Consider the following 15,468-nt stretch of genomic DNA (forward strand, 5'->3'; position numbering starts at 1 on the left):
CAGACTGAAATTTGGTCCACAGAAAAATCTATAAACCGAGTGTTGTTCAGTTTAAAATGACAGTGCCTTTCTGAGTTATAAATCAAACTGAAAACTAATGGTTCATAGAATGCATTCCCTTTTTAGTAAATGACAAGCTACCCTCATTGGCAAAGTCCTCATTTTTTAATTCTCATGGCTCATTTATGTGCACAGTGGATGGTCTAAGATTGTGTATTTGTATAAGTCATAGAATAATAGCTATAGTGGTTTAACACAATATAAAATTAAGGCACCCTACTGGCTAAGTCTGTCATGACAAATACTATTCATAAGACTGAATGTAAGACCTATGTGGTGTGCTATATATTGCTGATATTGTGTTTTATTTATTTGTTTCCGATTTTGGTATTGCTTTATTATTACACAGCTAAGAAAACTGACAGAAGATTAGTAATAAAAAATAACAATTTGAAAAGGTAAACATAGTATGACAGTGAGTAAAAGTACTATCAAAGTCATGACCATGTGAACATTTTTAATAGATTGTTATAGTCCATCATATATGTTCATCTATAACTAAAGCTTACGCTCATTAAACATCATAAAACCCTCTTTAATCTTCTTCCACTTCACTGCAGTAACATACACATGGTATTCAGCTGTTACATTTGTAAAGATAAATGACAGCTGAATGGCAGATTCAAAATATCTGCAAAACTAAGAAGATACCAACAGTGGTGGATGCTACAAAAAACTGTTTAATGGTAAATTGTGGGAATAGCTGTCTATTTGGGTCTCAGTTTTGTTTGGGGCTTCTAGTTTCTAGTGAGATATAAATAATACCACAAACCTGGGTCTTCTACTTCCAGCCTGCTACTACCTACACAACACATTTGGCTTGTACAACATACTATTCTCATCTTTTTTTTGAGGAAGCAAATTTTCTTTAAGAGCTTTGTAGCTGTACATAGAGAAATCCACAAGAACCCTCTACTGGAATGCTAAGGCCTTAAAGGAACACACAGTTCATATAGGAAAGAACCTCAGGTATATTTTGCCCCACATAACGAATAAGCTCAGCAGCACCCAAACAATTAATTTACAAAAAATATATTTTTAATAGACCTTGTAGTTGTTTGTTACATTTTGTAATGCTACAGTACATCATAGACCGTGGTTTATGAAATCTGATATGCTGCAGCAAAACTTAAAAGTTAACTGTCATTAAACAAAAATTGTATTAATTATTAAAAGTTGATTATTAATTTGTTTACAAAACTATACGCTTCATTACTCACTAAAATTTCAGATTAAATGACTGCAGCTTGAATTTTCATGTTTATTTATAACTAGATAATTACCCATGAAAAAGGTGATTTAGCCTCTTAATCTACCTTGTTATTCAAACTTTAATTACTTTTTAATGACAAAATTCATTACGGTCCTAACTCTGTTTAATTGGTTTAAAGTAAACTTTTGAAATATAAAACTTGTTCTTACCTTATCAAGTTCTGGATCTTGAAAAGGAAATTTGCTAATCACTATTTTGTACTCCTCTTCATTTGCTACAGGGATAGGGCTGTAATTATCTGCTTCAAAAATATCCCTGTTCAGAGTTAGCAAAGTCAGCACACTCAGGAGATGTATTAATACTTAAAATATCATAAATAAGTAAATACATAAATGAATACAAAACTTTTCACTGACATCAGATTGGATGTACAATTCCAAAAGTGGAGAATTGAATTCAACATTGCTCCAGAATTCCAAAAAGCATTTTGGGAGATTGAGTAATACTTACTGCAGCACTGGGATCGCATTTATTCATGCAATGACTTTTTCACAATCTACCTGACCCTAGAGGGTTTGTCCATACTGGAATATTACAACATTTTAGAACATGTCTTAATTAACACAATGCAAAACACAGCTTAGCACTTTCTAATTTCACTTCAGATCATATAAATCAGTATAGCAGGGACTTCATATTAGCTGGCCTACCCTATGATTAACTATGAACAGCTAACGCAATAAATATGGCAGTCCTTATCTACACTAAATGTTTAACATTGTGTTAGTTAACATATGTTCAACAAAAATGTATTTTTTTCCCACTGTAAATGCACCCAGGGCACATTAGGGGTCATTCTCTATCTGAAACAGGAACTTCAGATTAAAGCTCCAAAACCACCTTAATACTAGGTTTACCATTTTCCCTCTCAAATTATTTTTAAGGCAGACATAGAAGCACAGTAGCTGCATCAAAAGCACCCAGTTTCTGCCAAGAGAGATAAAAGGAATGCTCACTAACAACAAAACAATAACCTTTTCTGTACCTTGTTCCCACCCAAGTTAAAGGCATCACTTTTGTGACAGTCCTATAATAGCATAATATATAAGAACTCAAGGTTAGCCTTCCCATCTCATATTGCCTAGAATTATTGTACAATGACATCAGCCCAACTGAATCTATGAGAATCTGTAATATTTCATTTTCAATGTTGCTTTTAAATTAGAAAAAGTCACAGCATTATTAAAACAGGAAAGCGATTATTAATTTTACCACCTTTCTCTAGCAAAATAACCCAACCTGATATTAATTTTTGTATAAGATGAATGTAAACTTTCATGCTGGAGGAAATTAAATTTTACAATTTGCAAGTTCTATATCCATTCAGGTCAATTCATAATAGAAATGCCAAAAGACCTTTAGTCCTATTGGGTCAGGCTATAGTATACTGTACTCAGTTAACTAAAATTTAGAAAATTAGTATCTAATTAAATACATTTGTAATTTGACAGAAAAAAGTAGATTTGATTCAAAGACACAATTACTGAGTAGCTAAACCAACCCCAATTGGCAGAGTATTTTAAGACTTTTTTTTCATTTTGCAATACTAACCTGAACAACCCAGCCCATTTTTTAAGCAGTGTTTCATTGTACTGATCTCTTATTTCAAATAAAAGATCAAACAGTCGATTCACAGGAAACCCATAACCCTAAAGTACAAAAATAAAAAGGACAAATAATTCAAGAACTACTATCATCACTTATCATACAGTGCTTCAATATGTTAATAAGAGGGGTTATTTTATCATGGAATTTTGTACCACTATAGTAGAAGTTACAGGACTCAACATGTAGAGGTATTATTAAACGTGATTTACTAATTTGTAAACCTGATATTCTATTTACTTTAGAAATACTAGTTTTAGTGGCAAAATGTGACAAATTTCTTTTATATGTTTTTTAACTTGGTATTTAATCAAACAATGTGTTTTATCTGTTTTATCTATGATTCAAGAGCAGACCAGCAATAAAACATAACTGGTTTAACTGAACTGAAACTGAAATACTACTTGCTATAAATTAGAAGTGAAATGTTTACGGAAATAGAATATTTACATTTATTTTAATGCTATGGAATACCCTTTTGAACAAATTACAAAAACTGACAAAGATTTTTTTCAGTGCACAACTGGACACCTAGGAGGTCTGTGGTGGGCACAAATTAAGAAGGTTGTGTGAAGGGGGAGCCAGCAGAAGAAAGCTAGGTAAGATAGTTTCATTTTTTAAAACATCTTACCTAATTCTTGGTACATGCATGCGATTCCACTGAAACCAATGGGGTTTGCACATGCATATCCAAAGGCAGAATTTGGCTCCAGGTATTTTAATTTTCAATTATCAAAATAACACCAACCTGCAAAGTATCAGCAAACACAACAATGAGATTCTTCAGCTCCAAAACAAGATCAGGATCAGTGCAATATGACTGGAAATAAAAAATATTGATTTTGTAAAAGTTATTTAAATCAAACAGTAAATACATTTTCAACTTACAGTAGTACAGTAGGTTAAACTCACTAGCTTTATACCACTAATTAAGTTCTTGTGTTGATAAAAGCAATTTAAACTTACGTGTCTTAATTTATGTATGCAGCGTTCTTGTAGCCTTGCTGGCCCCAGGATATTAGAGAAACAAGGTGGATGAGGTAATATCTTTTATTGCACCAACTTCTGCTAATGAGAGAGACAAGCTTCCAAGCTTACACAGAGCTCTTCATAAGAATGGCCATACTGGGTCAGACCAAAGGTCCATCTAGCCCAGTATCCTGTCTTCTGACAGTAGCCAATGCCAGGTGCCCCAGAGGGAATGATCAGAACAAATAATCAAGTGATCCATCCCGTCGCCCATTCCCAGCTTCTGGAAAAGCTTGAAAGCTTGTCTCTTGCACTAACAGAAGTTGGTCCAATAAAATATATTACCTGACCCACCTTTTCTTAATTTAGTCCAATTATATACTGTATTTATTCATATCACAAAGCTATTACAAAGTTTGTCCTAACAGGAAGAGCTCAGACAAGACCAGCTGGAATATGAAAAGTGATGCACACCATCATAGGTGCCGACTTACTCAGATCCCGGGGGGTGCTTGACCCCCACTCCGCCCAGGCCCCGCCGCCCACTCCACCCCTTTCTCCAAGCTCCTACCCTTCCCCGTCCCCCATCCACCTCCTCCCCCCGCTCCACCCGCTCCCCCTCAGTGCCTCCTATATGCTGCAGAACAGCTGATCGCAGCGGGCAGAAGGCAGAGGAGCTGATCGGCAGGGCCGTCAGTGAGCATGAGGTGCTGGGGGGAGGAGAGAAGTGGGAGGGCGAGGTGCTGATTCGCAAGTTGCCAGTGGGTGCTGAGCACCCACTATTTTTTTTCCATGGTGTTCCAGCCCTGGAGCACCCACGGAGTCAGTACCTATGCACACCATGAATGAGATGCACTGAAGCTCCATTCATTGAAGTCAATGGGACCTAAGCACATGCGGAAGTGTTTTGCTAAATCAGGAACCTTAATAGTACTTTCAAACATTAAGTCTCAATCTAACCAACGTTAACACTATGGCACTTTCAAAACTCATTTCTAGAGGGAAAAGTTGTAAGCAAAACGTTTACATATTATGTTAATATCTGCAAACTTGGGTGTATAAAATTAGGCAGCTACAGCTATATGATTTCATTTTCAGAGGTGTTGAGCATCTGCAGCTTTTACTGAAGTCAAAGAGTAGCTGTTGATGCACATCTGAAAAATTAGGCTACATTTATCCTGCAATTATGTTTCTATCTTTATGTCCCCAATTCTGAATATTTTGGTCTTCACCATCATCTTTTTTTAATTAAAAAAATACAAATATTATTTATGGCCATACAATGTAATGCAGGATGAAAATACAAGATTGAAATGCAGCCCACATGCCTGCCTTACAGTATTTTTTGCGTCTTTACTCTCCAAGTAATTATATAAATAAGCTAATGGCTTTGCTTCTTGCAAGTACTCTTCAAAGAAGAAGAGCACTAGTCACCCACTTCACCTCAATACAGACTAGCATGATATAATTGATTGTGATGGGAGTTACGCATCCTGGGAACAAATAATGACATCAATTTCAATTATATCAGAAAACCTTTATGAAGGGTCCTATTTCTATAAGAAACAAGATTTAAGTACATTTGAATGCTTTACATTGACACCCATTTATAAAAAAATGACAATCGATAGATTAAACATTCACCTGCCTTGCAAAATATGTGGTTTAGAAATCTCTAAACAATTTGAACTTACTAGTAGTGCCTTCTAAAATGAGCTGGGGATTGGAAACAAAACTTAACTGGCATTCACCAGAAATGTTCCTAATGAAAATACAGTTGTTGCAATTTGAAAAACCAAATTGTTTTCAGCCTTTCCTAAAATATTTACAAAGTGTAAAATATTCTTCAAACCTAAAACAACCTGCAATAATAGTGAAATGGTAACAAAATCCAAACTCCATGATTTAACCACATATTTTTGCATGAATTAATGGAAATTAGTGAATATTGAAAAGGGCAAGTCAAGACATGAAATAACAGCACTTTGTATATGTTACACATCTTCTATTTTTCTTCCTGAACATGCTGTCTATGACCCTTTTGGCAAGTTTTGAAGTAATTTACCAGGATAAAATGCAGTCAATCACAATCAATGACTGTATTCCCTTGTTTTTCAAGGGGGATCAGAAACAGCATGCTGATAGCCAGTTTTCTTGTGGATGGATAATAGAGAGGTAACTTTCATTATTTGAGATACATTTTTAAAATACTGAAATATTCAGTCAAATATAGTATTAAGTTAATAACACTTTAGCATTTTCAAGATTTTAGTAATGCCTCTACTGCAATGTAAACATACTACTTGATGGGCATTGAAGGGGTAGCTCTAAGGGTTTTGCTGGTAGAGTTTATTTTGGAAACAGGGTATTTGGAATGATAATTAGGAATTATTTCCTGGTGGTGCTTTCAGTGATGAACTATTCAATCTGATCTAATGAAGAGGTCAGTTGAAACTAATGAGGACAGATTGCAATAATAACAGCAGATTAACTCTGCATATTCTAAACTGCTGGACTAAGAGCACTTTTGGAAGACCCAGAGAGTTGTAAATCAGTGGAGGATTATGCAAATAGCCCATGGCTGTGGCTCACAGCCTGATACTGCTGTGAAAAACAAAAGCTTGGCAGGCTCTCTCCCAACTGTAAGCCATTTTTAACCACAAAAAAAACCACAATGATGTAGGTGTAATTTTTCACTTTGACATTATCCTACTTTTAAACACACAGACACTCTTTAATGGATTTACACTGCACTGCCACAAGGTCTTCTCACTTACCGAATGGGTTCTAAGAACAGCAATGATCTTTGACAGTGCCATGTTCCAGAGTTCATCAGTGTATGCTCTAGTTACCAAACCTTGGGTTACATGTAAAATGTGATCTTCCACTACAAAGAAACTAAAACAAAAATTTATAAGAATTAAGTCAAATAACCATCAGTTATTTTCAAATATTTATTACAATATGGAGCAAATCCTACCCTTTTGCACAGAAGCATGGGAAGGCCATGCCCACAGAACAATTGGGACTTGAATGGACTTTGCATCAGGCCCTTGGTGCTGTTCTGGACAGGATGCGGGAAGCACACCCACTGCTAACTGGAGCCCAGCTCAATGGAGAGCCTATATCCATCACTACCCTGGAAGGATGTGTGTGCAGGACAGATGAATCCTCCACTCCAGAGAAGCAGCAGCCATTATCCATGTGGCAATTGGATACACATTGCATGAGCCTTACACAGAGGAGAGGATTGTGGGGGATAAGAATAAGGGCAACAGATTTCCATTTAGAAAACTTACCCTACAATTTGACTGAAATATCTTCTGTAGCCTTCTACTGTTTCATGCTTTAAGTAAAAAACAAAAATGTTGAGGAATAAAAATACCACTAAATATTTAAGTAAAATTCCAAGTCAGTGCAACTTAATAAAAATAATATTGGTTACCATGCTTGACTGAGGCTGCAGAACTAATCTTGCTTGTTTCCTTCTTTGCTTTCTGTAGTAGTTTTCAAATGTCTCTCCATCACCCTAAGACAAGACAAACAAAATGTGGTTAAGAGAGGAATGTTCTTCATATGATGAAAAAGTACTTCTGAAATTTAAGGCAGAGTTCTCCACTGTAACTTACAACCATATATTTTGCATTTGTTCCATATATGGAACTCCCACTGACATCTGTGGAAGTTCTGCAGACTTGAAATGAGTGCAAAGCATATGAAGGAGATCCACAATGTACACAGGAGAGGAGAACGGTGCCCTTGAGCCCACATTTTTACTTTGTCATGCTGCTATGATACCAAACACAAACTTTTTAAAATGACTAAGGTAACAATATCAAGCTAATTATCAAAATTGAAAAAATCTTAACTCCTATTCTGTAACTTAAATACAGCTGCTTTAACTACAATACTGCTTTCTTTAAGATATACAGGAAACTTAGTTTATATTGACTTTTGTCACATGTAAAGTTTAGTATATGCTAAATGTTACAGAAATTCATAATATAGTCCTGACTCTTGAATGCATTAGTATTCCTTAAGCAAAATGTAAAACAAAATTTAATATTTGCTTACCCTTTCTTGGTACTTAGTAAATATAATGACTAAAGATTTGGATTTTGGTCCTATAACAGTCCTCAAAATTTAATACATAGACAATATTCTCTATGCCTATTGATTATATTGTTAAGACCTCAAGCGACATCGTGGTATTCTCATTAAGATGATTCATTCAGTGGAAACCATCTGTCCATTTGAAACCATTACAACACTGACTCAGCTACCTATTGAATGCAACATAATCTGTATGCAAGCAGAATTAAGCAGCTTAGCATTTTTAAGTTTCATTTTTACTCCATGAGGTTATTGCTAGGTCAGAGCTATTTAGAATTCCATTACTTGGGATTCCAAAAAGCTTCAAATCAAAACGTGAGAGATCCTGCATATTCTTAAATCAGTACTATTTCAGTAAGAAATAATCCAAGTAAAGCTCTAAATTAATATTTTCAGATGTACAAAGAATATTGGTTTCTTTCCCCAAAATGCAGATAACCTACCACAGAATGAAGCAAAGCTTGAAATGAAAAAAAAAAATAAAAAAAGGAGCGGGAGCGGTGGTGGGAGACTTTGCTTTTAAAAAAGCAAGTTCTTCATATTGTGTGATACATATTAACTAGAGCAGTTTTTATTACTGTAATCTTTTATTCAGGACATTATCACTTACATTTATTATCATAATGTAAATCATTACTTTCCAGCCAAATAGTATGATGTAATTCTTAAATGCATAATAAAGTAACTGGGAGACATGTAGAATTCTACTTCTAATATCATATTTGTGCATGAGTTTAGTGGAAGTCTACTGTGAAAAAGAATAGCTGCTCTTTCCAAATGCACAAAATAAAGTTTGATATGTAAAATACTTGATGGGTGTTGAATCACCACCATATATCATGCAATAGACAGGATTACTTGAAGGCAGCTAAGATCATAGTTTTTAATAGAAACACTTTAATGGATGCTCTGACCCTGATCAATAGACTAAAGCAATAGCCTTGGTGGCGTGCAATGTATTTACAGGTGTAGCAAAGGAGAGTCAAAACAGTAAATGCCCAATATAATGGATGTCGCTTGTTCATCTTTGAAAAGTTCCTAAATTCACATACATAAAATAGCAAATAAGTTTATGCTGGATGATAAATGATTGGAAATTAGCTCACACATGAAATCCTGTTTCAGAATTTTTTTCCATTTTATTTGCCTCAAAATTTAATTTTTATTTGCCTCAAAATTTAGTGTTGTATACCAAAGAAATTGGGGCAGGGAGCTTACTACAGAATTCAAATACAGCATTCCACAGAACACACTGAGCCCTGGTTATACTCTGCTCTACAGTGCTTAAACACACTCTGCATACAGGCTAGCCTACTAAAAAATGTGAACCAAAAAAAGACAGAAAAAGACTAAAGCAGAGATTGAACTTCACCAATACACAGTTACGAGCTACAAGTGTAAATTACCAACTTATGGTGGAGTTCTGCCTCATGTTTAAACACAGAAACTGCCATACTACGTCAGACCAGTGATTTATCTAGTCTGGTATTTTATCTCTAACAGTAGCTACGACCAGACACTTCAGAGGAAGGCGCAATATTCTCATAATGGGCAATTATGAAAAAACTCATAATGGACATTACGAAATAACCTGCCTCAAGTGGGAAGTTTCTTTCCAACCCTAGGAGTTGTTAACTAGCTTTATGCCCTGAAGCAAGAGGGTTTAACATCTCACCAATTTTTTATCCACATCCAACCTAATGTTTTATCCAATATTATTGGATAATATACATGGCTAATCTTTTTTGTAAATCTTATTAAGCTTCAGTTATATCTAGTGGCCACTAGTTTTCAAAGGTTAATTATGTGTTGTACCAAATCACTTATAATTCGTTACCTTTATGATCATTTCAGTTTAAATTATACTTTATTAATTTTAGTCTGCTGCCTTCCAATTTGATTGGTTGTTCCCTTCTAGTATTATGAGACAGGGTAAATAAAAATAGCCAACTCCTCTCTAAACTAAACAGTCCCAGTCTTTTTAATTTCTCTTCAGATTACAACCCATCTTTTGGCCTCTTCTATTCCTGCCATCTCACCATTGAGACAGGGTGGTCACTGATATAATAAAATCTGACCGTGCCACCATCAAAATAAAGCGTGCAGGCAGACCCATAGGATGAAGTGCAGTGTCCCACAGGACCTGACACATCACAACGGACATCAGATTTAGGGATTCATGCCTATAATTATAAACTTTAAACATTCTTATTTCAAAATACAAAGCCCTGTATTAGCCATTGACTCTCATATGAAAACAATCTACCTCAGGATTATGGAGCCTGAAGTTGGCTGAGCCAGGGAAAGAGATATGGTATCGTGCCCACACTGCAAGAGGGTGATGGGAAGAGCTGTGGACTAGATTCAATAAATCAGGCTGCTTTGCCCCACCCACTGAGCAACCACCCATGGATCCCTGTCCTCCTCTCTCCTTATGTTGTGTCCACAAGGCTTATTGCAATCCTCACGAACTGCCCAGAAGTGTCAGCCAATGTAGAATGCAACTACCTGTATCCCAAGAGTACATCTACACGGCAGCAGTCAGTGTGATATGCAGCTTGTGCAGATGTCCCACCCTAGCTGTACTCCAGCTAGCTCATTTAAAAGAGAAGCACATGTGCCATGGTGTGGGCTTCAGCACCACCTGCACAGGTGAGTGTGCATCTGGGGAGTCAGGTAGTCTGATGCAGCCAGAACTGAAGTCTTCACTGCGGCATCCTCATTTAGATTTTTAGTGAGTTGGCTGGAGGATGGCTAGTGCTGCAACTGCAGTGTAGGCATACCCTAAGTAAGGTGGGCTGCTATGAGCGTGGAGCAGTTCTCTAATCTCTGTACTGGCTCCCTACTGGCTTCCTCACAATTCAAAGTGCTGGTTCAGTAGAACCTCAGAGTTATGAACACCAGAGTTATGAACTGACCTGTCAACCATACACCTCATTTGGAACCGGAAGTATGCAATCAGACAGCAGCAGAGACAAAAAATAAAAATAAAAAAGCAAATACAGTACAGTACTGTATTAAATGTAAACTACTAAAAAAATAAAGGGAAAGCAGCATTTTTCTTTGGCATAGTAAAGTTTTAAAGCTGTATGAAGTCACTGTTCAGTTGTAAACTTTTGAAAGAACAACCACAGTGTTTTGTTCAGAGTAATGAACATTTCAGAGTTACGAACAACCTCCATTCCTGAGGTGTTCGTAACTGAGGTTCTACTGTAATACTCTTTAATGTTTAGTTCTCGTATGAAAAGTGACTACATAAAAATAGCAATTAACTAGAGATTTCCTCCTTTGGTGCAGTCACTTAACTTTGCTGACTTCAGTGACAAAACAAGCTTTTACTGTTACTTATTTGTGTTAACACTGAAGAGCCAACACAGCTAACAGAGGGAGTTGGATTCTATTCCTTCTTTTATCTCACTGGATTTTTTTTAATTATTAAGTTCCCATCAGCTACACTTCTGCAAAGCCACTAATGGCAAGGAGGAAGGGAATGCTGCACAGGCAGGTGTCTTTGGGGAGCATAACCTGAAGACAATGAGATTTCACAGGTGTAAATGAGGGTTTAATTAGACTTGCAGAATCTTTGTTACTGGCAACTTGTGAGAAGCAACGAATCCATCTTGACTCTCAGAGCCCAGTTTGAGTTTGCAGGATTAAGAGAGTTTGAAAGAAATTTTTTTTTAAAATTATGTTACACATAAACTGAGTACAAAAGCTATTCAGACATAGTGAACATGGAAAGTAACAATCACTCTTTTTAGCCCTGGTTACCCTGTGTACTGCCCATCATTTTTTACTTTCCCACAGCAGCTGGGATGTGTTGTCAGGCCTTTGCTGTTGATTCCTAGTGTAAAACGCTTATGAATTTGGTAGCAAGCGTCTCTCAGTCTTTGGCACTTGCTTGGTGGTCCACCAGAACCTGAGTTTCGTGAGTTTTAGGACAAATTTTTATTTTATGTTTTACTATGCTATTTTTTAAACAGTTAGGTATTAAGGAACATTGGGAACAGTTAAAGGGCTGGAACTTTTAGTGTCACTATCTGTTGAGACATACATAACTTGTGTGATTTTAAAAATGTTTATGTAATTACCTAACTGCTACATTGTTAGGCACTATAAAAATAAACCGTACAAGAATGTCCTGTGAGTACCAGTGTCAGATCTATTTCATCTGGTTCAGCATAGTTGGACTCTGATGAAATGTGTTCACATGTGTTTGCTCACTTGGAAATTGGCAAAGTGCAAAAGGTAAGAAAAAGAATATTTAGACTTTTAAAAATATAACCATTCTTGATTATTTTAAGTCATAGTAATACGTACCAAAACTGAATAGATATGCAAGCATCTGTAAACAGGAGAAAAATCTACAAGATCATGAGCAGTCAAAACCTGCAGGAGGAAAAAAAAATCAGTCTCATAACTTGGTGCATTGGGAACAGAACTGGTCTCACAAACTGATCAGTAAATTTGACATCTTATTTTGCTTAATGTGAATGTGAGGATAAAGCTAAGGAACTGGCCTCATTGTAAAGTTAGTTGGCCAAATGGGAAGGTTGGTCACCAGTGACCAGTTTGAAGTACATCGCTACTACAGCTCAACATTCTTGGGATCCATGGGCCTCAGCATCTTGAGCTGAGACCTATCTTCAAAGCAGTGAACACTGAGGCTACATGAGCACCTCCTCATGGATCCATATATGTGGAGCAAGGCTATGATAAAAGAGACTGTAATTCCAATAACGTTCATTTCCATACACTAGACTTTGAAAAAGTTGGGGAAAGAGAGCGGAGCTATAAAACCAATATACTTTGAGAACTTTTGTTATGAGGGAGTAACTTTCCTTTTTCTTTTGAGAATTGCTTCTTTAGATCCTTACTCTTTGGAGAATGACTGGCAATCATAAATCCCACAAGGTGGGCAGAATATTTAAAACTATAGCTCTGCTCTCCCAAAATAGGCACCATACTTTGCAATTAAGTTAAAAGTAGTGTAGCCTAACTGCATGAATGGAATTCCAATTAGAGTCCTATATATTTCAAAGATCAAGTGAGCTCTTAGACCTTGGGGTATGTCATACCTTCTAGTTCATAAGCATTTTGATTACGCAGTCAAACTGATTTAGACAATCTTGAAAAGAAATTCAAGACAAGTCCAAGGCAGAGCCAAATGCAACCAAAATATACTTATGGAGACCAATAAAAGGATTTTGTTATATCACTATTATTATTTAGTGCCCTGTCAATATCCAATTTGTGCATCCTGGCTTCCTCCAATAATTACTGAGGTTTAGGAAAGCATACTGGGAGGTTAATAGACCGGTGAACATGGAATTCAGACATCATTTCAGGCAAAAACTCTGGGTTGAAACACAGGACCACAGTAAAGAGAGACTCAAGCCAGTCAGTCAGTCAGAGTCAGCTCTGTTGGTAGATTTTATAGGCACTTAAAATGACTGTTTTAATGGACAAGTGGTAGAAAAAAATGCCTGAATGGCTTGTAGCATTCTTTTACTACTAACTTCAGGTCTCATCAAAATGTTGGTTTTCTCACAGAAGGGTAGATTAAATGTTCCAGTTTTCCCCTTTTTCCATTACAGGATTAGAACTTCCTTTTTTCATATTAGAAAACGGACACTTCATTCACTATTTTCAGGAAATAATATTTAGGGTGTAATCCTTCATGCTTCATTTAGAAGACCAAACTCATGAATAAGGAGTACATAGTAGCTGAAAGGAGAGGCTACTCACCTTTCTGTAACTTGAGTTCTTTGAGATGCGTGATCCCTATCTGCATTCCATCATGGCTGAGCATGAGCATCATGCATCAGAGACCAGAACATTTTTGCTAGGAGTGTCCTTCAAGCCACTCCTGTGCAGTTCTTCTTCTCATGCAGTAGACGGAGGATATAAGTGGCAGTATAGAACGACTGCCTCTCCAGTTTCCTTTTCTACCACAAACCCAACAAGATCCACCTCAAAGAATTCAAGCTACAGACCTGAAAGTAACCTCTCATCCTTCTTCGAGGGATGGTCCCTATCTGTATTCCACTGTGGGTGACGAACAAGCAGTGTTCCTTATAGCGGAGGGTGCAAGGACCTCATAGAATTCATCAATTGGAAGACTGATGAGCCCACTGCAGCACCAGATACCAAGGCCAGTACCAAAGCATAATGTCTCGCGAGGATATGGACTGAACTCCAAGTAACATATCTCAGTTAGAGGCACCTAGTTCAGAGAAGCCACTGACACTGCCTGTGCTTTAGTTGAGCAGATTCTGACGCCTTGCAGAGGAGGGATGCTGGTCAGTTCATAACATAGCAGGATACAACTGGAGTTCCCTTTGGACCCTCTCCGTAGCAGAAATTGCTTCACCTTTCTTGCATTCCAAAAGGGATGGAAACAGTCTAGGGAATCTTCTAAAATATTTTGTTCTAGCTACTCTTTGCACATCTAAAGTGTGAAGCCCCTGTCTACCCTGATATCGTAAGACTTCGGTGAGAAAACAAGCAGATGGATCGTCTGGTTTAAATTAAATTCTAAGATCACCTTAGTCATAAATTTGGGGCTTAACCTCAGTGAAATCTTCTCTTCATGAAAGATAGTGTAAGGAGGGTCAGCTATCAGGGCTCTCTGTTCCCTGCTCTTCTAGCTGATGTTATCACAAGGGATCCTAGTTTTGCGTGATAAAAAACCAAAATTATGTGATAAAAAAATCATTAAAATCCATGTTTTTCTGTGATTGCAATGAAATGCTGAACTTTAGTTTCCCTAGCCACAATATATAGTTATCAGTTGAACACAATGATATTTTTACAATTTTTAAGCACATTCGAAGCCTACCAGTCCCATCAATCATTATAATAAAATAAAATTTACAGAGTTCCAATTTGTTGTTCTTACACATGCCAAATACTTCTATGCCTGTATTCTATATTTTCAGAATTTTTTTTTTAAATGCACAAAGAATAAAGCTGCCGCTGTCAGCCACGGACTGCAGGGCTCCCACTGACAGCGGAAATCTTATTAAAATGTGCAGAATCTGTTTGGCCCACACAAGGTTGTGATCAGGTTTATGTGGCCCTCCTGTGTAATAAGGTTGGGCAACACTGGAATAAGTAACACTGGTACTTTCAGTAAAATTTAATTATTAGTTAACATATGTTTTTACAAAATAGAAAAACTAAAGATTCTCTGTAAAAATGCAAATTCCGTGTTTTTCCACAGAAAGCGGATTTCTAGGATCCCTGATTATCATGATGAAGAATGCAACCTTCACAGAAAGATGAGTAAGAGCATGAGGCCATTGATTCAAACAAACCTTTGTTAATGTTGCCAGGACTAAACTACGGTCCCATGCTGGTGTAGATTTTGTTATGTGGAGGGGAGAAAGGTTCTGATCAGTCCATTTAGGAAGGGAAATATAACTGGATGCAAGAAAATGAAATGG

General features: G+C 36.7%; 1 protein-coding gene across 18 annotated transcripts in view; it reads right to left on the minus strand.

The window, feature by feature from the left end:
• EXOC6 (exocyst complex component 6) overlaps window positions 1–15,468 on the minus strand; it is a 175,856-nt gene that overhangs the window by 96,392 nt on the left and 63,996 nt on the right. For all 18 annotated transcript variants that reach the window (XR_005226047.2, XR_005226048.2, XR_006292106.1 and 15 more), the window contains 7 exons: window positions 12,341–12,409; window positions 7,353–7,436; window positions 7,207–7,253; window positions 6,685–6,805; window positions 3,687–3,758; window positions 2,885–2,982; window positions 1,483–1,588 (listed from right to left, as the gene is read on the minus strand). Coding sequence is in view for 15 of the 18 variants with exons in the window: in XM_043550685.1 (XP_043406620.1) it covers window positions 1,483–1,588; window positions 2,885–2,982; window positions 3,687–3,758; window positions 6,685–6,805; window positions 7,207–7,253; window positions 7,353–7,436; window positions 12,341–12,409 (597 nt within the window). In the remaining 3 variants the exon portion in view is untranslated. The remainder of the gene's footprint in view (window positions 1–1,482; window positions 1,589–2,884; window positions 2,983–3,686; window positions 3,759–6,684; window positions 6,806–7,206; window positions 7,254–7,352; window positions 7,437–12,340; window positions 12,410–15,468) is intronic.

The sequence above is a fragment of the Chelonia mydas genome, chromosome 7 (genome assembly GCF_015237465.2).
Source record: "Chelonia mydas isolate rCheMyd1 chromosome 7, rCheMyd1.pri.v2, whole genome shotgun sequence".
Taxonomy (NCBI): Eukaryota; Metazoa; Chordata; order Testudines; family Cheloniidae; genus Chelonia; species Chelonia mydas.